Here is a 25,218-nt window from a genome sequence, read left to right as displayed (position 1 = left end):
AGAAGTTTAAGTTGGCTTACACCCTCTAAATTTGTCTTTCAATTCTCAGCAATTTATTTTTTTTCATATTTGCAGTAATATAGTCTTAACAAAACAATGGCATTTTCCGACTGGTTAGTTAAATTTCTCACTTTCCTCAATTTTACCTCCTGCTCTGTTCTTTCCCTCTTTTCTATTCTGGCTGAGGCTTCAGAATGCCCTAGTTTTACATTTTCTTAGCCTCTGTAAAGTAGAGGACAGAGCATGTAAAATAAGAGGCATGCTTCTATTATCACAGGTGATGAGTGTTTCCTGCAAGAAAATACATGGGTATAGTGAGGAGGTGAAGGGAACCTTTGCAGTAGCCACTGGTCATTCTCCCCATTCCTGGCCTGGTATGTGCAGCAAGGAGCTGCAGCAGTGACTCACCATTGCTCCACCTGAAGGAACAGTCCAGAGTGGCAGCCTATTATCCTCTCGGAAGTGGGCATTTTTACATTGCTTTTGCCAGAAGCACCCACCATGCTTGGTCCAGTCAGTTTGACTACAACATCGTGAATGTATAGTGGGAGCATCCTTTAGAATGCCACCAGTTTTCTAGCACAGATGCAATATTTGCAAACATAGTCTACCCAGGTGCAAACTTGGGCTATGCTGAGACTACAGAAAGATCCCAGCATCTTAGTGACCTGCACGTGTTAGGTAACAAAGTAAATGCAGATTCGTAGATAATCATAACTGGCTTCAAAACATATTTTCATGATCTTGTTCAGATGATTTTATGGCCATCTCAAAGATTAAAACCAAGATTTGCAACCTGGAGTCAATTCTTACCTAAAATTTTTTTATGATGAAAAATTGCCTGTCTGTTTCTACTGGAAAGAATTTTAATTTTCTAAGCATAGAAATTTCAAGTAAAAATCACATACTTCATGACAGAAAATATTTCTAAGGTAAATGTTATAAATAGGTTTTGAGTACTTGTTATGAGCAAAATGCTGACAGGTTTGCAGTGAGTCCAAAGTTCACTAACTCTGAAGACTTTTATTAAGCCAGCATTGCCCAGGCTAGTTCCTCGTGATACAGTCATACATGATGAATAAATGGAGATTTTCCTTAAAGGAGCTTGTTAGCATGGCTTAGGAGAAAGACACACAGATTGATAATTACAAAAAAAAAAAAAAAAGAAATCACGTGAAAGGGCATATTACAAAACCTTGGGTAGTTAGGGTAGACTTTCTGGAGACAGTTCTATTGGAACTGTAGTCAAATTTATGTAGGAATTGGACAAAGAAAACATGTTATTGGTGATGGGAGCTTTGAAATATATTCCAGGTGGAGAATATCACATGTGCAATCAAGAAAGAATGGGTTGCAAGTGTTTATCACAGAGTTACCTATTCCATAAGACATTAATCCCATAGAGGAAGGCTCTGCCCTCATGACTTAATCACTCCCAAAGGTCCCACCTGCAAATACCTTCACTTTGGGATTAGAGTTTCAACATAAGAATTTGGGTTGAAACAAGCATTTAAATTTTTGCAGTATGATTTATATACCAACAATGATTAACAGTCACAGCTTTGGCCTACTGTCTTCCCAGGTTTAAGCCCAGTATAAAAGAGGGTGTCTTCTATTGTTATGGAATAGCAATTTGCATTGGCTCTGGCTCTGAGTAGGTCATTTGCCTCTGTTAAATAATAACTGCTTTCAGGGGCATTTGGATACTGATTGGTCAAACTAGGAAATACCTTCCACTTTGGAACAGAGGTTGGAGTGGAGGCAGTTATGCACTTATAAATTGGCTTTAAAAAATAGAAAGAAAAAAGGCTTTTTAAAAATCTTAGTATTTATGGCATTTATTAGTTTCTTTAGTGTTAATACTTCCATCATGGCTAATTTGAAGATGCCTGACTTGCATGATTCCTGAATGTTTAACCGTCAGCTCCTGTAGGCCAGTTGCAGCAGCTACAGCACACCATCTTTGGGCTGAAGAAAGAGCTGCCAGAATCACAAAGATTGCAAGTGAGGCAGGGCATGGTACTTTAAAAGGAAATCAAAATGGTGCCATAAAGAGGAGTGGTGACAGGTACCGAAAGCCAACAAGTAAGTATGTACTTACTTGTACACATTCTTAGGTAGTTTATTTGGATAACAGTTTTAAGGACCATATAATATTCCATTCTGTGAAAGTTTACCTTTCTTTTACTGTTGAATGTTTAAGTTGGTAGAATTCTAAATATAAATAATACTTCATTGGACATGTCAATGCCCAAAGCCATTTTGTACACTTAGCACAGGTTTGTTGAGATAGTTTGCTTATGTGCAATTACTATGTTCAAGGAATGGACCTATTAATGCTTTTAATAAATATTCTCTAATAGATGTACAAAATAGTTTTACCATTTTATATCACTCCCATCATTGTAGGAAATAATTATTTCATTATGTTGTAATTAAGTATAATTAAAAAATAATTGATAGAAAAAAATTGAATATCATTTTGTTTAGCATTTGTTCAAATTTCTAAAAATGCAGACATTTCAATGTTCTTACAATAGGCATACTTCTTATATTGAATTTTCCTCTCATTTCCCAGTTGTGTGTTTATATGTGATCTTACCATACTATTGTCATAGGAATTTATCTTCTTTTACTTAATTAACACATAGAATAGTTAATATTGGAAATTCTAGTCCAGAGCACAGCTTGATAAATGTTGATGGGGTATTTTATATAAACTCTGATTCTATATAATTGAGGGTAACACTGGCTAATCTAATAGATAAATCCTACTATACAGTGAGTCAGCATAATAGAAATTTATCTCTTGCTCAAGTTAGTGTTTCATAATGACTTTTCTCAGTTAAACATCTTCCACAAAATCATTTAAGGACAAAACCTCATTCTGTCCCATGATTTTCCTTTTCCCTTGGGCTATCCACACAGCTGTTTCAATTCAGTGGGGGAGGGGAATGAAAAGGGGATGAAATTTGGGAGAATTTTATGGCATCCTGGAAGTGCAGCAGTCCTTACACACACATTCCACTGACTCAAACTCAATCTGCTGGCAACATTAATTGCAAGGGAGTAAAGAAAAGGAAGTGGTGAACATCTATCCATATTTGCCCAAACTTCTATACGTGAAATGGAAAAATGTTTTTGAACAGTCTGATTTTGTTCCATACAACATAAGTGCACCTGGGAATAAATCACTAACATTACTGGGATTATGTACAAGATTTAAATATGGAATGGGAAACTTAAGGTATTGATAAGAGATATATAGATTTTCAAATAGAGCAAAGTGGTGGGGAAAATTTTTTGAATACTCATCGAATGGCTTTTAGTTTAGACAATTCAAAAAAATGGAGTTTGTTGGACAAAGTGACCTTGACAAATAACTTTTGGTTAGGTAGCATTCAGTGTATAAGAAAATTGGTGTAATCAGCTCAACTAGTAAACTGGCTTATTAGAATGTTATTTTAATTAAATATTTTGGTAAAAAAGCTGTTTATGGATTGGGGAAAATCTTTGAAAATCACATATCTGTTGAAGGTTAATATATAAAAGAACAATCCTTACAACCTGATAGCAGAAAAACAATGGGCAAAGGTCCTGAATATACATTTCTCCAAAGGAGACAGAAAAATATCCAGCAAGTATATGGAAAGGTGCAGATCATCACTAACCATCAGGAAATGCAGACCCACTATGAAATATGACAAAAAGCCCTTAGGATGGCTGTTCTGAAAATAAGGGAAGTATTGGTGAGGATATAAAGAAAGGGAAATGATGGTGGGAATTTAGATCAGTTCAGGCATTTTGGAAAACGGTTTGGAAGTTTCTAGAGAAATTAAATACAGGATGAACATATGACCCAGATATCCCTCTTCTGGGTACACCCAAAGGAAATGAAATCACTACCTCTTGAAGATATTAGTACTGCTATTTTTATTGCAACATTATCAATAATAATAGCCAAGATATGGAAACAATCTAAATGTTCCATCAAAGGATAAATAGATAAAAAGAACCGTAGATGTAGATGTATGTATATACTCAGTTGTATATGCACATAAAAATACACAATGGGATATTTATTAAGCTTTAAAAAGGGAGATCCTGTCATTCAGTAAAACATGTCTGAACCTGGTGGAAATTATGCTAAATGAAATAGCCAGACATAGAAAGAAAAATATTGCATTATTTCAGTTGCATGTGGTATTTTCTTTTATTAAGAAATTGAAATACAGAAGCGGGGACAGAGTGAGGAGAAGGGGAATGGGAGACATAGATCAAAGATACAAACTGACAGATATATAGGACTGACATTTCCAAAGGTCTAATGTATATCATAAGGACTAAGTTAGTCATTGTATTTGGAATTTTTACCAAATGAGTAGATTTAAGTTGTTCTAGCCATACACAAGAAATAGTTAACCATGTGAGATGGTAGATATGTTAATTCACTTCACTATAGTAACTAATTAATTAGCTATATTTTATCTTAAAAATCATGTTGTATACATCTAATGTATGCAATAAAATTTATTTTTAAAAACCAAACAAGAATATTTTAGCTCTCTTTTTTCTCCTTACACAGGTGATTAAAGTGTACAGTGAAGATGAAACCAGCAGGGCTTTAGAGATACCCAGTGACATAACAGTCCGAGATGTTTGCCAGCTGTTGATCCTGAAGAATAATTACATTGATGACCACAGTTGGACCCTTTTTGAACACCTGCCTCATATAGGTCTAGGTAAGGATACAGAATCATAATGTTGTATCATATTTTGTGCCCTGTAGGTCATGTGAGAAAGATTTTCTTCAGATATATAAAAGTAAACAAAAGGGAATATGATCAGATCTTTTCTTTACTTTTTATTTTTCATTGTTGGTGATTAGTCAAGAATATAGCAGCAAATGGAAACAAGAATGGAAATATTATAAATTTAGCATTGTTCCTTGTTTAAATAATGATATATCAGAATTTTAGAACTAAAACATTGAGTTTAAATTGTATTCTTTTTTTCTTTCTTTCTTTCTTTTTTTTTTTTTTTTTTGAAGTGGGTTTGCACTATGTTGCCGAGGCTGACTTGATCTCCTGAGCTCAAGGTTTTCTCCTGCCTCAACTTCAAGAGTATAGGTTCACAGAGCCATACCAGCTCTGAGTTCAAATTGAAGAAAAGATAAACTTCATAATAATCTTTGGAAACACAATTAAACTTTTTTTTGAGAAATTGACAAAACAGAATGTTATTCGAACTATTTTTTATGTTGAGGGCAGTATGGGCAATTATAAGTATCCATAGTAGTTATCTCCCCCTGCCCCATCATCCCTCCTTTCTTTTTTGTTTTACTCTTTTTGTGGTGCTGGGAATCAAATCTAGGGCCTTGCATGCTCTCTACCAATGAGCTACACCCCCAATTCCCAATGGTCATTCTCTCTCTTTTTGGGGGGAGGGGAGGGTACTGAGGATTGAACTCAGGTGCACTTAACCACTGAGCCGCATACCCCAGCCCTATTTTGTATTTTATTTAGAGACAACATCTCACTGAATCACTTAGTGCCTTGCTTTTTATGAGGCTGACTTTTAACTCACAATCCTCCTCCATCAGCCTCCCCAGCCAGTTGGATTATAGGCATGTACCACCATGCCCAGCTTGTCATTCTCTTAATAGTGATGTGCACCGTAGACTTTACTTGAAAATTATAAAGAACTACTTTACATTTTCAGGATATAAAGATTAACCTTTTTAATTTTTAAAAAAGTTTATATGTTCTTTTAAATTGTACATGACTGTATAGTCTATTTTGTCATATTTATACAAACATGGAGTATGGCTTATTCTGATTCAGATGCTAGTCTTGTGGATGTACACAATGTTGAGTTTCACTGTGTTCTATTCATATATGTACATAGGAAAGTTGCATCAGATTTAAACCACTTGTCTTTCCTATTTCTGTCTTCTCTCCCTTTCCTTCATTCCCCTTTGTCTAATCCAATGAAATTCTGTTTTTTAATTGGAAATGAGGTTTTGTATTATGAGCCGTGGAGAGTTTTTAAAGCTTCTTTAATAAGTTATAAAGAATTCATTACTCAAGGGATACAGGGATCGACAATCAATAGTTTTATTCCCTGTTTATTTTTAAAGGCATTGATTAAAAAAAAACATGTTTGTAGATAAATAGATGAGAACAGAAGGAGTTTGTTATGGCAATGCCATTCAACTCTTTGAACTCTATATTAGTTTCCTGTGGTTGCTATAACAAATTACCACAAACTTTGTTGCTTAAAATAACAGAAAATTTCCTTTTAGACCCCTAGAGATCTGAAATCAGTAATAGTGGGTTGAAATCAAGTTGTCACCAGGCATGTACTCTGGGGAAGAGTACATTCCTTGCCTTTTGCAGATTCTGGAGGCTGTCAGTATTCCTTGGCTCATGGCTGCCTTACACTAATCTCTGTCTGTGTGCCTTCTCCTCTTCTGTCTGCACCAAATATAATACCTCTTTCTTATAAAGTCTCTCCTAGATAGTCCAGGAAAACCTCATTTTAAAGATCTTTAATTTGATCACATCTGCAGTCTTTTTTTTCTTTTTCATAGAAGATGACATTCACAGGGATCCAAATGGAGTTATTTTGGGGGTTTATTATTCAACCTATTGCAAATTCCTTCTCATTATACATTAAAAACTTTTAGTAATAAGTCATCAAAGTCATTTTAAATAACTTATCATTGACAGCTCAATTACTTACTTCAATTTATTTGAAGAATTGTGAAAGAATTTTATAACTAGTCATTAGAGTCATTCACTTTCTCATCTGACTGCCAGTATACAAAATTGTCCCTTTGTTTGATAGGCTCCAGAGTTTACACCCACAGAAGTGTTTCCAAAGAAAGGTTCTAGTCAGATGAGAGATTTGCCATTATCTGATGAAACAGAATTTTAAAAAATGATATTGGCATAAGTGTGCTCTTAGGAGGATTCATATTGAAGAGACTTTTGTGAAGTGAATGTACCTCATGCTGCCTGCATTCCCTGAACCCTTAAAAAGTGTTGGTAGACTTCGGGTTTGATGATGCTGTCCTGGGACATGTCAGAAACCCGAGGAGAGGACAGAGTGAAACCTGTGGAAAAGAAGTTAAAATAGTTCCACAGTCTCCATGGGGATTTGGAACCTGAGCACCTCTGCAGTTGACAGCTGGTGAGTTGCAGTAGTGCCAGCTGATCATGACAGCTGAATGAGGATGGTTACATACCTGCCAGGGAGCCTGCGTTCTGAAGCAGTCTGCAGTGGCCAGCTCGGCTCCCTGTCTCCTTGGACAGAGAAAGCTCACTGTGTATTTTCCTCATTGTCCTTTCTGACTAATGTAACTTCTCTTTGTGATAATCAATCTCACAAACTATGATGTTCTCAAAAGATATCTGCCATATCCCAAATTATTTAATTTACTTATACTGACAAGAATATAGCTTTTATTTAGCATCACATATAGCCATAGTATCTCATCCTCTTTTCTTTGGAGGGGAACTTTAAAATTATTCTTTTGGTTATAATCACTACAATTTGTCCCTAGCAAATAGCTTTGAAGTTCAATAACATAGATCTGCTCTGCAAATCCAATAGCAGTTTTCACTGAGAATACTGAAAATTATTTATACTAAAGAATGAGATATACAAGTCTTTTATTGGAAAAGCTTAAAATGGAACATTGTAAAATTAATTTGAGCTACATACTAAATTTAAACATATAATTATAATATCAATGTATTTTTCCAATACTATGTTTTCCAGAAGTTGCTGAAATAAAATCAAAGATTTGAGCATAATATCTCCTGGTTTCATCAACAATGCTTTAGACCAAATAATGAGAAGGAATTTTAGTTCTGGCATTTCCCTTTTTTTTTTTTTTTTTTTGCATTCATATTATATATTTAAGCAAAAAAGTTGCAAACATAAATTCTACCCAAATGCTAACGTGTAATATTACACAGCCTCCAGTTTTTTGTCTAACAGTGTAATAGGAAAATAACCATTATGGAGATGCTGTGGTTTTCCTGAATACCAAAAATAAACAAATATGTCTTTGAAATGTTTTTGTTGTTGTTATTGTTTGTGCTCTTGACAAACCTATAAATACTCTTACAATATATATTTAATCAAGTAGTGGAATTAAGCAACATTTTTTTGCATTTGCATATTAAAATGAATAAAAAGAAGTAGAATGAGGTTATTTTTTCTTCCTTAAATATGATATGTAGTGACAGATATCCTTTGTCAATAGAATGACTCCTGATACCTCCCTATAAGTCTTTAATGAGTGCCATTGATATAAAGAACCAAAGGACAAACTCTTTGCCAAAAGTTTTGTGACCAGCTAGTTAGCTCTGCATGTTATTCAGGAGACATCCTTGACCTCTTTTGGACCAGAGTGATAAGTTTTCCATTGATAAAATTTATGATGCTGGAGACCAAACCCAAGGCCTTGTGCAAAACAGAGAAGTACTCTACCTCTGGCTACATCCTCAACCCTAAAAAATATTTTCAAATACAAAAATAAATCAGTTCACTGTAAATAACTGAAAAATAAACAATAATCTTAAGAATTAAACATAATTATCCATAATTTCACAACACTGAAATAACTTCTGTTGGCATTAAAAATGTCTTTAAATAGTTTTCCTATTTTAACAAACGCTCCTTTTGTTCTCACTTTCGTAGACTGCTTTCTTTTTTGTGTATGTGTGCATAAAAAAAAACCCTTGAGTGTTCCCCCCTCCCCCCATTTTACTTTATAGATTCCACATAATGTAGGAACATAGGAACTTCCCCAGCTTCCCTTGGCTGTCCTCCATAAACAGTTTAGCAAATATTTACAGACAGGTTTATACTGACTTTTGTATAGTTTTGTAGATCCTGGAGACAGTATGTAGTAGGGAAAGAAGGATAAGAACATTAATATTTTTTATCTCTTAGGTGTTGGTAAACTCCAGGGAAGAAAGATTGGGTGAAGAACAGCAAGTGGAGGAGGGTGGGAGAGATGTGCTTTAAATAGAGGCACGGGAAGACCTCCCTGAGAAGGTGGTGCTTGAGTGCAGATCTGAAGCACACATCAAGCAGGCCAGAGGGAGATTGTTGTGGATCCAGGATATGGGAAATGGAAAGGGCCCAAAGTGGCAATGTGCTTGTAAGCAGGAAGCAGCCCAGAGATCAGTGTGCCTTGAGTAGTGTCACTGAAGTGGAATGTAATGGCATAACACAGCAGAGAGCCTCCAGAGGACCAGATCCTATATGGTCTCATAGGCATGGAGTGGCCTGGATTTTATCCTAAGAGAGAAAGCAATTAGGGGTGTATGAGCCCAGAGAGCAATATGATCTGATTTAATTTAAATATATACTTCTGAGCTGGAAATGTAGCTTAGTGACAGAATACTTGCCTAGCATGTGTGAGACTCTTGGCTGGATCCACAAAAGAGGCCAGAATTAAAGTTTTGACCCTTGGAGGACAAGCAACTTTGCTTTGCTTTCACAGCAAACTGCCTGTGGCTTATGGAAATTATCCCTGCCTCTCTTTCTCCTTTGTGCTAGTTGTGCATGGCCCATTGTGCACAATTTACATGTATTCTGCATATTTATGAAATTTAGTGGTTTTGAGAGATCTTGAGATCTTATAAGGAAGAACATTTAGATTTTCAAAATAGAAGAGAGTTGAGAGTTTTTCTCTCACTCCAGTTTGTCAAAGCTCATGTTCCTAGGATTATGTGGTGGGTTTGTTTCTGTCTCATTCTACACCTCTGACACTCAGGCATACTGTAATCTAAATCTTGAATTCCAAGAACATTTTCACATAGCCTTTCTTTCCAAGGTGGTACTGAAGTTACTAAGATCAAACTGAGCCAATCTGGTTCACTTTAAAAAGGCTGATAACTTACTTTATCTGAACAACACAAGAAATCATGTTGGAAATCACCTGCTCTTGAATTTGTATAACTTAGTAGAAATATTATGTTTGGAACTTTGAATGTAATATCGACCTGTCATATCTTCTGGTCATAATTATTAATGTATGCTTCTGAGAATTTTTTTTTTTGGTTCTAGTGCTCAGAACCCAGAGCCTCATGTATGCTAAACTCACACTGTGCCATTGAGTATCCCCCATTCTTATTTTTAGAATTTTAAAAGGCAGAATAAATCATTGAAAGCAACTAAATACCCTGATTTTGTTCTCTGAATTGCCTAATTTGAGTGCATGTTATATTGTGACTCTAGATGTACACAGTATTTTATAGACATTGAATTTTTTGGCTTCTCACTATTTGTTTATGACAAATATTCCACATCCACAGTTCTCTCCAGTCAAAAATAGCCATCAAATTTTTAATGTCACTGTATCAGCAAATATTTTCCCTTCTTTTATATTGTAATATATAAAATTTCCCTTCTTTTTATATTGTAATATACCAGTGTTTTGCTTGATAACCACTGGATGTAACTATAGCTCCTCAGATGGAGTACTCTTTTTTTTTTTTTTTTTTTTTAATAATCACTGTAAGAGGAACTTGGTGGGGGAGTCGACTTCAGCTTCAAGTTCTATGGAACTTAATGGGATGCATGTTTGTCTTGCTCCCATTTTGATTCCTAATTGAAATCATGTTGGAAGCAGTGGTATGAAGCAGTGGCAATTAGTACATACCTCTAGCACATACCTGTAGACTCTTTGGGAAAAGGAATTAATTGTATTTTAGTATTATTGCTAGGAACAGCTGAGATTTTCATTGTGGATATCATTGTGGAGTGGCTTTAATAAGCAAAATGAATGACTGGAGGCTTTTAATGAAACTGTTTTTATGTGTGCTGCCACGTCCATGTGATCTCTTTAAGACAAAAGCAATGTACAGTGCAGGGAGGGGACAGTTCACTGCTGTCTGCTTTCAAGTTGATTCTTCACATTTTTTTTTTTCTTCTTAACAAAATAGGCAGTGTTTTCTTGTTTTCTGGGGCTGATAGGTTGCTGTGTTTTCTGTACTGTGTATAACTTACCAACTCTCAGATTTGTGATCACCTTTATCATCAGCAAAAAAAAAAGTCCTGAAGCCTTTGGGACATGTGGCTTATGGCTCCTGTATAGTGAACTATATGCCCTGATCTTGCAGCTTTTAAAAGACCATAGTGTCCTAGTAGCACACGTAAGGCTGGAAATGAAAAAAATCTTAAGCAACAAGAATTTGAAGTGCTCTGCCTGCATGCACCTCCTGATTCAGCCAATTTTCCTTCTACATGTTTCATACCTTCTGCTGCTTGAGTTCATATCCCACCAGTTCTCTCCTCGGGATTCTGTTCCTGGTTCTCATGCTTCTAGTAGTACCAAGGTTATCTCTCTGAATGCAGATCTGATTCTCATGCCATATGGGGCCAAGTTCCTCTGTGGGCCTTATAGTACCTTGTGACCTGCCTGCCCCTTGTAACTGCAGCCCATGTCACATCTAGCCTCACTGTTTGCAGTTCAAGAACTGCCTACAAATTTCTGATGCACTGCAGTTTCTTCTCAGTGTCCTTGCTCCTGCTGTTGTGATTCCCAGGAGTCCCTTTTCTGCCCATGTTTATCTGACTTACTGCTATGCATTTTCCATGGCTTAGTTATTTCAGCTAGCCCTTTCTTTAAAATCCCTATAATAACAAAGTAAAAATGAAACCTTCAGCTGTTTAGGGTGAGTGACAGCTAACATAGTACCACAGTCTGAGGAGGTTCAAAAGAAAAAAGCAGTTGGGAGCCTCTTACACTCAACCTATCATAGTTCCCTTTTCCATCTGAGAGCAAGTAGGGAGACACATCTACCTCCTTCACAGACGTGTCTCCCCCTAGATGCACACTACAGGTGCTCTGAAGCTATTTTTTGAGATGATCAGCACATTTGCTGGAACCACTTTTTCTCATACATCCCTTGGGAAATTGCAAATCCTGAAAAGCAGAGATAGATATAGGAGGTATTAGGAGTATTGGCAACATTTTGTGTCCTGGGAGGTGCTGCTCCCACAAGTACATGCTATCTGCAGGAGTGGGAAACAAGTACTTTGGATAGGAATTAGACATTAGGCTATTCAAAGCAAATTATTTACAATATCAATTAACCAGGAAAGAGAAGCTTAATGGTATATATAATAAAAGAATGTTATAAATTATTGTATATTCATGAGCTACAACATTTTTTATTATATAGCTTTTTTATGTTTTCGAAGTTATTCTTTAAACACTGATGTGGGAAAATATAAAATTTGTAATGATGATTAAATAAAAATATCATATAAAATATATAATGTTTCCTAAATTTTATGAAAAATGTACACACATACCCTCTTGTAGAACCAGAGAAAAAGACAAGAGGTGGTTATTCCTGATTGATATATTTAAACATGAATTGTGACTACCACTTTTCTTTTCTCTAATAAAAATGTATCCTTTTCATAATCAGAAAATAAGAAAAATAAGAAACAGAGACAATTTTAAAATAAAGAAATTTAAAAAGACTTAGCTAAGTTATCTTCCTGAAGCCCCAAAGTGGGCCAAATTCTATACCATTTCCTACAACTATCTTAATAATAATCATATTATTAAAATTAGATAGTAATTTCATGGGAACAAGGACTCTGCATTACATACATCTTTGAAATTCATGGTCAAAGCAAAAAAGTGTGTTTTGAATTAAGTTGCACTAAACTGTAAAATATTTATATCAAATAATTTAAAGAGTCAGGCACAGTGGCACACACCTGTAATTCCAGAGGCTCAGGAGGCTAAGAAAGAGAATCACAAATTCAAAGCCAGTCTCAGCAAAGCAACTCAATGAGACCATGTCCCTAAAGAATGTATTGCAAAAATACAGAAATGGAAGAGGCTTAGAAAGGAGGCCAAAGAAACCACATGGCATGCCCAGCTGGAAATTTACTCTGAATCATTTAAGGATGCACTGGATAGCTTGGAATATATAGAAGCTGTTTATAGAGCTTCTGATATTTACCCAGTCATCATCAGATAATATATATGCAAACATTTTGTGGAGAATATGGCTTTCTATGAATATAAGTGGTGACTTTGGGGTCTGAGTTAATAGAAAGTGTATTTCAATTCACTAGAGAACCAACTACAGGGCTTTTATAGTCATCAAGCCAAAGTGTCACAAGTTTCCTATTATCACACTTGGGGAGATGAATCTGGCAGTGGCAATTTTCTGGGAGATCCTGGTGGTATTAAGTAGTATTCTTAGGTTAAAGAACCTTTTAGAAATTGAGCCCTGTTTTATTCTTTGCTTTTTCAGTTTTTGTTTTTCTTGGTCAGAGGCTGTTCATTTTTATCTGAAAATAAGATTGACAAAAACATATGTAGTTTCTACCCAGTGCAGAGAAGTACAAGGACCATTTGTCTCCTGGAGTTTCCTGTAACAAAGGTATACAAATAATTGTTTTCTGGGAGAATTAGAGGTAAAAGCCACTTTTGTTTCTTCTCGTATCAAGTGATGAGAAGAGTAGGGACTCAGGTATCTATTTGAGCCCCACACTGTACTTTCAGTAGATTCAGCAAAGAAATCCAGGCAGAAGATCACAGGTGAGCACTTTCCATTCTTGGAGGATTGAGGTTTTTTAAAAGACTTTGAAGTTAAATCAACAGTTTCAGAAGAAATTTTTCTTTTTCTTCTTCTTCTTTTCTTTTTTAGAAATAAAATTCCTGAAAATTAAACAGAATTACACATAGTTACTATTATTTGGTACAGTTTTTTTTTCAATTGCCATTAGACCTCACTGATATATTTGAAACAAAACTAAAATTTAAAAACAGTATGAAGCTTTTGTTTTTGTTTTAAAGAAGCTGTTTAAACTCTTTGAAGCTTTTCTTTCCTTTTCTGCCTCTATAGTTGCTATTTTCAAGTAATTAAAGAAGACTTTCTTCCTATTTTTCTGTCTACATATATGTAATATTTGATAATTATAATTCACTTCACAATGTCTGAAAAATAATTTCAGAAAAATGTTTAAAAATAGAATTAATTAATTATTGATTAGGTAGTTGGGGGTAGGAAAAATGAGGTTAGGATTTAAATGATTAAAAATGTGTCTTTAAAGTTTTAATAATGTTTTGATATGGTATTTTAAGTGAGCTTCATGAAGTTTTCAAAAAATAAAGTGTTTAAAACAATTATGTTGAATTTGTGTGAAACTTACCTGGGGTCTTTTCTCAAATGCTAATAACTCCATGTTTGAGTTTATCTTGGTTTTGAACTTTGCAGTAAAGAGCCTCTGGTTGTAGGATTAATTTGTTTCTTTTTGGTATTTAGAAAAATACATTGTAAGTTTCTTAGTAGGATTACTTGATAGGTTAAAATATGTTTGCATTTAGGATAATGCTAAAGAATGGTCAAGAGAAAGCTTATTGATTAGAAGCTGGCTGGTCCAGCACTTTCCTTAGTTCTTGGTAATGATATTTTATAGCCAGGCCTGGGCAAGATAAAGCTGGTGACCAGCAACTTTTCACTTTCCCTTTAAGTGTTTTCCTTTTCTGGTAAAGTAATCCACCTCATCATCTTGTACATTCCTATTGAACTTTCTGCCTATAAAGGCCCGTGTTTAGATAGCTCTCTTTGTTAAATAACAAATACTACTTTTAATGTAGAATTTGATTTACTGATAATCAATTATGCCACCTGGGTTTATTGGGTTATTATAGCCTTGATACGTAATGTCATGAGATTGCTTGGGGGACAATATGTGACAATGCATCCAAATTGAGATAATAATGTATACATTTAAAAAGAATATTTAATGTAATGTGACTTTAAAAGCCAGATTCTGCAGCAGGAAAATTTTATTTTCAATACCAGGCTGATATATGAGGCAAAAATCCCAATTGCGTTCAACCCTCTGTATTTTAATTTGCTTCCTCTATCTGTTATCTGAATTTTCAGTAGGATGGTACCAGAAATTTTCTTTGAAGGAATGGAAAGTACATCTTTTACTTTTTTACATATATTCTAGTTTATGACATTTTTGAAGACATTTTTTTCTTCTTAATATTATGAGAATATTTTCCTGATGCTAGTAATGGCATTAAACATTCAATAAGTTTTCTGAAAGATTTTATTCCTTATTTTTCCTTTCTAGACTGGAATTCTGACCTTTATTTCCATGTGGTCAACAGCAAAAACAACAAAAATACCCTGGTTATTAGATTTCACTTTTTGGTGTCCATGGGCATTTCACTATTATTATTATTATTATTACTTACTAGTATTATTATTACTAGTTACTTACTAGTATTATTATTACTAGTATTATTATTATCCTTTTTGGTGTCCATGGGCATTTCACTATTATTATTATTATTATTATTATTAGTAGTAGTAGTAGTAGTAGTAGTAGTAGTAGTAGTAGTAGTATTTTAGTTACACATCTGTTATAGCTGTTAACACATCTGTTATAGCTTGATTTTTGAATCCTTTTTGTATTTACTTTTTTATCTTTTTTTTAAACTAGAGTATTATAGTTCTACATGGTAGTTGGAGACATTTTGACAAGTTGCATGGTGCATGAAATTTGATTTCAATCCCTGCTCCCTTTTCTTACACTCCTCTCTTCACTCCCCTTTTGCTCTTTCCTCTATTACACTGATCTTCATTTTGCACATTTATTTATTTATTTTTGATTGGTGTTTTTAAAAAGGTGAAATTCCCTGTGGTATAGTCATATGTGGATATAATCTGATTTTATTAAATTAATTCTATCCTTCTCCCCTTTCCCATTCCTTCTCCCTCCCTCTGAATGTCATTCTTTTACTCCACTGATCTTCCCTATGTGTTTATGACATTTGATCCATCCCCCCATTTTTTCCATTATTTTGCTACAGCTTCAACATATGAGAGAAAACATTCAACACTGATTTTCTGAGTTTGGCATTTTTCACTTAGCATGATTTTTTTTTCATTTCTGTCCATTTACTGGGAAACCCCATGATTTTATTTTTGTTTATAGCTGAGTAAAACCCCATTGTATATATTTACCACATTTTCTTGATCCATCTGTCTATCAATTGACTTCTAGGTGAATCTAAAATTTGGCTATGTGAATAAACATAGACGTATGCTGCTTTTAGTTTTTTTTTGGATAATTCTCAACGAGGGGAATATTTGGGTCATGTAGCGGTTCCACTCCTAATATTTTGAGGTTACTGTATACTGCTTTCCAGAGTGATTATACTAATATGCATCACAACTTAAAATGTATGAGTGTACCTTCTCCACATCCTTGCCAACATTTATTATTGTTTCTGTTCTTGAAAATTGTCATTCTGACTGGAGGGAGATGAAAGTGTAATTTTATTTACCTTTTAATGCAGTCCAAATTGAAAGGATTTATAAGTACTTTCATGGAAGATGAAGATTGATGTAATTTGAAATGTTGCCCATTATTTTTAACTTACATTTAAAATATGTTTGTTTATTTTCAATTAATTAGCAAATATTTTTTAATTTGTTTCAAAATAAAAGAATTTGAGGCAATGGAAACATGAAAACTGCAAAAAAACCAAGAAACTGATTTTAGCTGATACAGAAAGAATGCCTGTGATATAAATAGACACAGTGGAGGTGGCAGAGAATGTCTCTTGGTTGGGAAGCTCTAGGCAGGTAGCAGTAATTCTGTGCAGGGGAGAGAGCATCATGTGGGGTCAGATATGTTGCTACTGTTCAACCTTGGGGAAAATTGGCTATTCTAAACCTCAGTTATTATCAGTAAAATGGAAATATAGCTTGCTCATTAGATTATTGTATTAATTTCCTAAGAGTGCTATAACTAATTACCACAAACTTGGTGACATAAACAATAGGGATTTTAGTTTCACAAATCTGGAGGGTTATTTCCCTGCTGGGAATTCTAAGGGGAAATCTGTTCCTTGCTCCATCCAGACTCTGGTGGCTGTTTGCATTCTTTGGCTTGTGGTCACACCTCTTGAATGTCTGCTTTTGTGATCCCATTGCATTTTCTTTTTTGTCTGTGTTTCTTCTCCTCTGCCCATGCCTTAAAAGGATGCTTCTGGTTCAATTTAGGGCCCACTTGATTGATCTAGAATATTCTCCCCAATTCAAAGCCCTGAATAACATCTGCAAAAGCTTTGCCATGGAGGGTAACAATTACAGGTTCCATGAATTAGGATGTAATATATTTAGGGCCACTATTCATCTATTTAAGGTGTTATAAGAATCAAATATAGCAGTAAAACAGCTCTCAGACTAAGACATGCCAAAATGCAACTTTTATTTCACAAAATGGAACTAATTTTGCACTCTGATTCTTCTGCCCTTGCAGACAATTTAGTTTTCTATTGTTTGCTCACTCTCTAGACTTGTTGGGATAAATAATTTTGATTCTATCAGTGAGTTGCATACAGGTCTAAAATGTTCTGAGTTGAACATTGAGACCCATCTTCACATTTCTGACATTATGGTGGGGCATGTAAGTTCCGAAGGAGGTACTTGTCTGATTGTTATCCAATTCTTGTTTTTTCTGGAAACTCTTGCTCCTTCCAAGGTTACTGCCTGAAGCATAAAGACCCTTATATTCATGGAATTTTCTTAGTTCTCTGTGTTCCCTCCCCTCTGGGCCATTTGAGATGACCATGCTTTTTGATTAGATTTAACATTGACTCAGCAATTGCTTCTCGCTGTGCTAGATGCAGGGCTTCTTGAGGAGATTTGTTTTGTTTGTTTTGTGCTGGTATACATTGAATCTACCAGGCTTCACATGTGCTAGGTAAACCCTCTACCACTGAGCTACATCCCCAGCCCTTTGAGAATATATTCTTTAGACTATGGTTTGAGCCACACCACATGTTTAAATCTATTGGACTTTTAACAACCAAAAATCATTCTAGTGCTGGAAAGGGGCAGGATATAGAGTCACTTGGGACCAGCCCCATACAGGTCCTGTCTCTCTCTATTTTTTTCTTTCACTCCATCCCCTGTCAATTCCTTTATCCTTGTTTCTTTCCCAGGAAGCAGAGGGTGCATCCCTGTAAGAGAAAACAGAAGATTGGCATTGATCTGATTCTCCTTAAGCAGTTGCATTTGCCAAATATCAATAAAGTCTACTTTGAAGCTCAAAAACCAATAAAATTCCTCTTTGTCATTTTTTCCTTTCTTTAAAGTGTATGTTGAAGACAGAAGATAGCTATTTCCTTGGTGGGAGAGAAATGGATGCAAAGAAACAGGTTTGCAAAGCAAACCAGCCAGCATGTTGATTCCTTCCTGAACATTCTCTCAGTGTAGTTGCAAGGATCATAGATACAGTTTCCAGCACTTACAGAACTTTCATAAACTTTAAAATCCCAGCAGGGTTTATGTTAGAAACAGAGTCAAGTGGGGATTGTAAGATTGTTAAGGATGCAACTTCTCATTTGATATCTTGTTAATATAGCCCTTCAGAGTGCTTATACCCAGAACCTGGTGTCTTCTTTAAGTACACTTTTTTCACTCCTATTTTATTTTTCAGCAAATTCTGTTGGCTCCATCTTCAAAATACATCCAGAGTCTGCCTATTTTTTGTTGTTATTTGTTTGTTTTTTACAAAATTGACTGTTGTTATGTTCATCTAAGCTGCACCCTCACTCTGGGTTCATTGAAGTAGCCTATGAAATAGACTTTATTTTTCAACCCTTATATCTTTTAAAGTTAATTCTTCACTCAGTATCGAGTATAATCCAGTTAAAACATGTCAGCTCAGGTTTTCCCTGAGTTCAGCATGATTTTCATGTAATTCAGAGGAAAAGCTGAGTCCTTACTAAGGTCTGCAGGGCCCAATACAGCCTCCCATCTCATCTCCATTATTTCTCTGGCCTCTCCTCCTGGTACTGTCCCATGTGATTACTCAGCATTAACCTCCTTGCCAAGCTCCAGAAATACCAACCTTGGTCTCATCTCAGTGGCTTTGTTCTTCTTCCTCTAAGTATCCCCTGGGCTCATGCTCTCTTCTCCTTGGGTCTTGTTTAAAGACTCCCTTCTCAATAAGCCCTTCTGTGGTGAGCTATTGGGAATGGATTCCTTTCACCATTTTCTAGTTAGCACTAGCACTTTTGTTCTTCCATGCTCCATTTTTCTCTGTAGATTTTATTGCCACCTTTTAAGATTTACCTTTTATTTATCATCAGTTTCTTCCCCAAAGCCTCATGAAAGCAGTTATTTCTTACTGACTTATCCACTACAAAAATCTCAGCTCTAAGAGGAGTTCCTGATAAATTCCTGGCCTTTAGTAAATCTTTGTTAATAACAATAACTTACAGTTGCCAAACTACATTGTTTATCTTGTAACAAGTAGAAGTAGACAAATTTTTTAAGCAGGATTCACATTCAGACAACTATCTTCAGAGACAGGAAGTTTCTGTTATAACAGTGTTCAGGTTGGATTGGAAGAAGTTTTAAGAAAAGAGGCTTTACAAGAAAAAAATGATGGTCCAACAATAGTAGTGATGGTGGAAAAGCTTGTGTGTGTGTGTGTGTGTGTGTGTAGGAGTTGTTGGTTATAAATGACACTTGGAGTAAGAACACCTGGTAGCTTGCAATAGCAGGAGTAAAGGATTATTGGAGAGGAGATTGAGAAAAATGAAAGTGTGACTTAATTCTACATTTCTTTGAGAGAATATGGTAAAAATAACACTTATCATAGTGGAGAAAAATCTAAGATATAAAAAGAAAGATGAATTTATTTTGCTTTAAGGTGTTTTTAAAAAATATGAAATGTGTATCACATTAAATTTACCATTTTAACTATTTTTAAATGTCCAGTTCAGCAGCATTAAATTCATTTATGTTGTCATGCAATGATCACCACTATTTATCTTTAGAACATTTTATCTTCCCATAATGAATCTCTATACCAAGTCAACAATAAATTTGTTGCCCCCCTCACCCCCAGTTCCTGGAAACTTCCATTCTACTTTCTGTCTCTGTGACTTTGGCAGTTCTAGGAGTCTTGTATAAATTACAGTATTTGACATTTTCTGATTGTAGTTTTCACTTATCATAGTAACTTTGAGGTTCATCCATGGTGTAGCATATGTCAGAACTTCACCCCTTTTTTTAAAGTGACTATTCCATTGTGTTTATGCATTCGTCCCTTGATGAACATTGGGTTCCTTTAGCCTTTTGGCTCTAATGGATTGTGTTTCTGTGAACATTGTTGTACGAATATCTTTAAATCTCTGCTTTTACTTATTTGGGGTACTCACCCAGGACTGGAATTGCTGTATCGTATGGTAATTTCATGTTTACTATTTTGAAGAACCACTATACTGACTTTCATTTCAGATGAACTGTGCTTGAGAAGGTGGAGAGTGTCAGAAGGTAGGACTGGACCTTGGCTGAAGGTACTTCTAGGCAGAGATTCCAGTTGAAGGAACCTCCCAGATGTGATGAAAAAGGGGAGGAGTTTGGGAATTAGTTTGAGAAAGGACAAAGGAAGGTATTGAGTGAAGGACTAAGTCAAGTTGTAGGAAAGAGAAGCAGTGAAGGGAGCCAGTCAATGAGACAGAAAAGGAGCAATCAGAGTTAAGAACATAACCAAGAGTGTTGATATACACTTAATTCAAACTCATCCATATTCATTGAGTACTCTGTCAAGAACTTCTTTTCAGATGAATAAGCTTCTATTTAAGCATTGAATTTCCGAGTCATAGATACTTTTCAAAAGGTCTTAGAAATACTAAAAAAGCAGAAAATCTCTTATTCTTTTGTTGGCTGTTCTCCGTTTCCTCTTTTGCATTAATAATTTTAAAGTTACATTTTTCCCCCAATGTTTTATGGAATTATGACACACATAAAGAAAAGTGAGCAAGCCAACGTGGATAACTCTGTGACTTCTCAGAAAGTGCCATGTAGCTAGGTAATCACCACCAGATCAAGAAACACAGCACTGACCTTACCCCAGTGGTTCCCTGCATGCCTCATTTATCCTATATCGGCGTTGTTCACATTTCTGGCACCATAGCATAATTTTTCCTGTTTTGAATCCATGTAATTGGAATCATGCAGCATGTACTATTTGGGCCTGACTTCTTTCACTTAATGTTTCTGAAATTAATTCACGTTTCTAGGAATGCTTTTAAACAACTTATTTATTTTCACGTCATATTCATATGCAAGTAACTAGACTTTCGGGTAACTTCAAGTTTGGGCTATTATAAATAATAATATATGAACATCATTACAGTTTCTTGTTGAAATAGGAATTTGGTATTATGTTTTACCTATTTAAGTTGCCATTACTTCAATCATTCAAGTGTCTTTTCTACCCAGTGCTTTCCCCCCTTACTAATTATTTTTATTATTAATACAAGATATATTTTCCTTAATATTAGTTTTGAAAGTACAAAGTACCATAAGGAATTGAGGTTCTTAAAAAAAATCTGTATTTACTTTCATTAACATTTTCTTTTTAAAGCATCTATTTTAATTTTTTTTCTCATCTACCCAGATTATGCCTCTTAAATGTGTGTTGAATCTGTCAAAATTCTTCATCCCTTAATGAGGTGAATTGTTCAACTCTGAAACAAATATTTTAATTTTGGTACCATGATGAGTTGGAGGAAGAATAGCTCTTGTATCTTAATGCAGATTTGTTATTAAATTTATATCATAATTTGCATAGCAATAAAAGGAAATTGAGAATTAGCAAAATGTACATTGTGATATGAAATTTTTCTTTTCAGATGACTGCTTTGGTATAAAAATTGAATTACTAATTCAAAATTGATGAGGAATTTTTATCAATCTGGATATTTAGGAATTGAGTTGAAATTTTCTATGCATATGAGACATATATACAAAATCTATTCTAAACGTTTGTTCAGTTATTTGTGTGTGTGTCTGTTTATCTGTTTACATATTTAATGAAGCATATACACTAGAAGACCATGAGCTCGTGATTGAAGTTCTGTCTAACTGGGGAATGGAAGAAGAAAATAAGCTGTACTTTAGAAAAAAATTATGCGAAATATGAATTCTTTAAAAACCCAATGGTAAGTGAAATCTCCATTAACAGTCAATGAAAATTAAATGAATCAGTTAAATTTTACACGAAGAATATGGTCACTATCAATAAAATACAGTTCCATTTAGTGACTCTGGCCCTTTTAATTTATACTCACATTTCTTATTCTAACAATGATTAGTCACCATGATGCAAGAAGTTCAGACACATATAAAACATTTCTTCAGCCTTACTTGCAGAATCTCAATTGAGATGCATTTAGTTATTTAACATAAAAAATATAGGTAAACCTACTTTGGAGGCATTATTGCTTTTTTCTTGCCTTAGAGGAAAACTAGACAAAGCAACTGTGCATTTGACTTTGAGATAAATTATTATAGGTCCTCAAATGTATTCAAAAATGTAGTTTAAGTTTTTTTCACAATATTTAGGAAACTTAAGTAAGAAACTTTCTAAAACAATAATAGATTGGTAATCATTGGGGATGTGTAGCTTAGCCAGAAATGTAAGATTGACATGAATTATTTTGTTTTTAGTGAAATAATTTTTGAGCTAAATAGAAATGAGGTAAAGAGTAGCATATTATCTAGAAAATACTACTTTCATTATAATTCTCTTTAAAAGAAAATAAATGTATGTCACATTCTAATGAAGACTAGAGATCTAGAGAAGTCAGAATAGCCTCTGGGCTTTTTATTTTAAATTGTTTTTGCTCTGCAGCAGTAGCATATTTTTACACTAAGTTTTGGATAATTGGATTGAAATGATCCTTTATGAAAAATATATGATACACAACATAATAGAATATTTTCAAACCCTGAAAGACCTCTTACATTCTTTTTTATTTTAACCTATTAATAGAAACATAATGGGATGATCTTTGACAAAGAAAATAAGAGTTCTAATAAAAATTAAATAGATTTGAAGGGAAAGTGTTTTCTTGTTGCAAATCTTTATTAAAAGGTAGAATTTAAAAGTTGTATTTAAAGAAATATGGTTTGATGCTCATTTTTGTTTTATTATTATTATTATTGTTATTTGTAATTTAAATAAGATGAGACAATCACTTTGTTGTATAGTTGGAGCCAATGGTTCAACTGGGTGATCAGACAATATCGGGATACAGTTTTGGTTGTAGGACTGGGGGTGGGGTGGGGGTCAGCAGGAGCAGTGCCAAAGTGGGCAAAGTTAGAATTCTGCTGAACATCCTCTAATTGCTCAGGACAGCCCCACAACACAGGATTATAAGACAAAATGTTAGTAGAACTGCTGTTGAAAAACCTTGTCCTAGAGGAAATATAGTAGAATATATTTTTCCAAACTTGTCTGATCATAAAATGTACCTAAGGGAGTCCCAGTATTTATTAAAAACACAGACTCCAAGACCTGGCCAGACCTACTAAATCAGAAACTCCAGGAATGAGGTCTGGGAAATTGTATTTTAAACAACTGCTGTGGGTGAATTTTATGATTAAACAAGTTTGGAAAAACAGTAGGTGGAAAGAATTGGACTTTTACTTCCCACACTGAGTCCTGGTTTCTCTATGTTCTTGACTGTGAACCTGACATCTTTGAGCCCTTGACATCTGTGAGCCTTGATTTTGTAAAATGGGTCAGTAGTCTTTTCGTACCTGGTAGAGTAGTTGGAGGATTGTGTAAGAGATGTGGGAACAAACTCATTGTCAACTTGAGGGCAGTGTCCTATGACTCCAGGTTGGAGCATCTCTCTGCATCATTGTCATGTTGGCCCAACTCTACCTGGGAAGGTGCCTGAGGGTACAGTCCAAGGACCAGCATTTTCAGAAGCACTTAATGTGGATTTTAGATACATTGGCTTAAGGATCTTCTGCTTTAGATTTCTATACTGGTCATGATTCAAACTTTTCTAGCATGGGTTTAGCAATAATTTAACCTTTATTTTTTGTCAGTATTTTTTTCCAGAGCATATGGTGTCTTGTGCAACTGAAACAAATGGTGAAATATCCCCAACACAAATTTTACAGGTAAATATATATTTCCATTAAAATACGTAAGAAATCACATAATAATGGGAAAATTTTAGGTCCTTATTAGGCATGCTCATATTTTGACATGTTGACTTGAATGTTTGATTTTTTTTTGAGGGGGGAGCTAAAAGCTAACCAACCAACCAACCAAACAAACAAACAAAGAACCAACCAAACAAAAAGCTGGGTAAAGAATGCCCTAAATCAATACATCCCCCTAAAAATACTTTTCTTCTCAGTTCTGGCCAGTTGTCAAAGGATTTTAAACATTTAAAAATGTACGCTATGAAAGAAAATTTTAGAGTTTTGCTTTGTGATGTGTGTATAGGTTATGTTATTCTTTTAAAAAATCAAAATTCTCAGTAAATTGAAGACATTTTATCAATAGATACATAGTATTAGCATTCATAATAAACACCTTCAATTCTATTTGTGATAAAATATGTAGCAATTAAATGAATGGAGGGATATTCAGATATATTTGTTTCATATACCAACATCTGTAATAGCTGTGACAGAAATACTGGCATAGAATTGTAAGATATTCTTAGCTGAATCATGAATGCTGGTTATCTAATTAAAAATCTCCTTACTTTTGTGTCTGTTAGATTCATTTTTTCCAAACTAACAGTTATTTAGGGGGACATTTTCTTAAGATATTGTCATTACAATAAATGAACAGTTTATTTTAATTTTGATAGATTAGTAGGTTTGGTATCAGAAGCTCTGCAGTTGTTTTTCACAGGTTAATGTTGAGCTATGTCTTCATGAGGATTGCAGCTAAGCTCTAAGCATTCCTGAACTCACTCAGTATTCTCTGGTATTTCATAAAGATAACTTTTAATATTTCTAAAACAATATGATTTTAATATATTAGGCATATCTACCATCGATTTGTTTCCTGTGGGCTTTTCAATATGGGCATGCTTTATTGTCATACTTCAGAATATTTTAGAAATATGATTAATCCCCAGATGTTTTTCTGAAGGCTGCTTCTATGCCGCTGGGTTTCACAGAGCCCCCCCCCCCCATCTGAATGTTAGGGTAAATGACAACCTCAGGACTCCCAACTCTCTGCTCCCTGTAGGCTTCACCATTGTATTGTGACTCAGTGGTGGGGTGGAGGTTTTCTTCAATCTCCTTTCCCAAATCCTCCTCTAATATAGTTATATTGCTTTAATGCTAAATTATAAAAACA

At 34.7% G+C, this 25,218-nt stretch overlaps 1 protein-coding gene across 1 annotated transcript in view; it reads left to right on the top strand.

Annotated features, from left to right (window-relative positions):
• Positions 1-280: 280 nt before the first annotated feature.
• LOC143386394 (uncharacterized) overlaps positions 281-25,218 on the top strand; it is a 145,316-nt gene continuing 120,378 nt past the window's right edge. Inside the window, 6 exon segments of the mRNA XM_077108275.1 lie at positions 281-374; positions 1,925-2,004; positions 4,586-4,742; positions 21,920-22,002; positions 22,004-22,042; positions 23,943-24,017. Coding sequence (XP_076964390.1) covers positions 281-374; positions 1,925-2,004; positions 4,586-4,742; positions 21,920-22,002; positions 22,004-22,042; positions 23,943-24,017 — 528 coding nt within the window.

Source organism: Callospermophilus lateralis, unplaced genomic scaffold, assembly GCF_048772815.1.
Source record: "Callospermophilus lateralis isolate mCalLat2 unplaced genomic scaffold, mCalLat2.hap1 Scaffold_323, whole genome shotgun sequence".
NCBI lineage: Eukaryota > Metazoa > Chordata > Mammalia > Rodentia > Sciuridae > Callospermophilus > Callospermophilus lateralis.
Note: the sequence above shows the minus strand (reverse complement) of the source record. Positions and strands in the feature narration are given on the sequence as shown.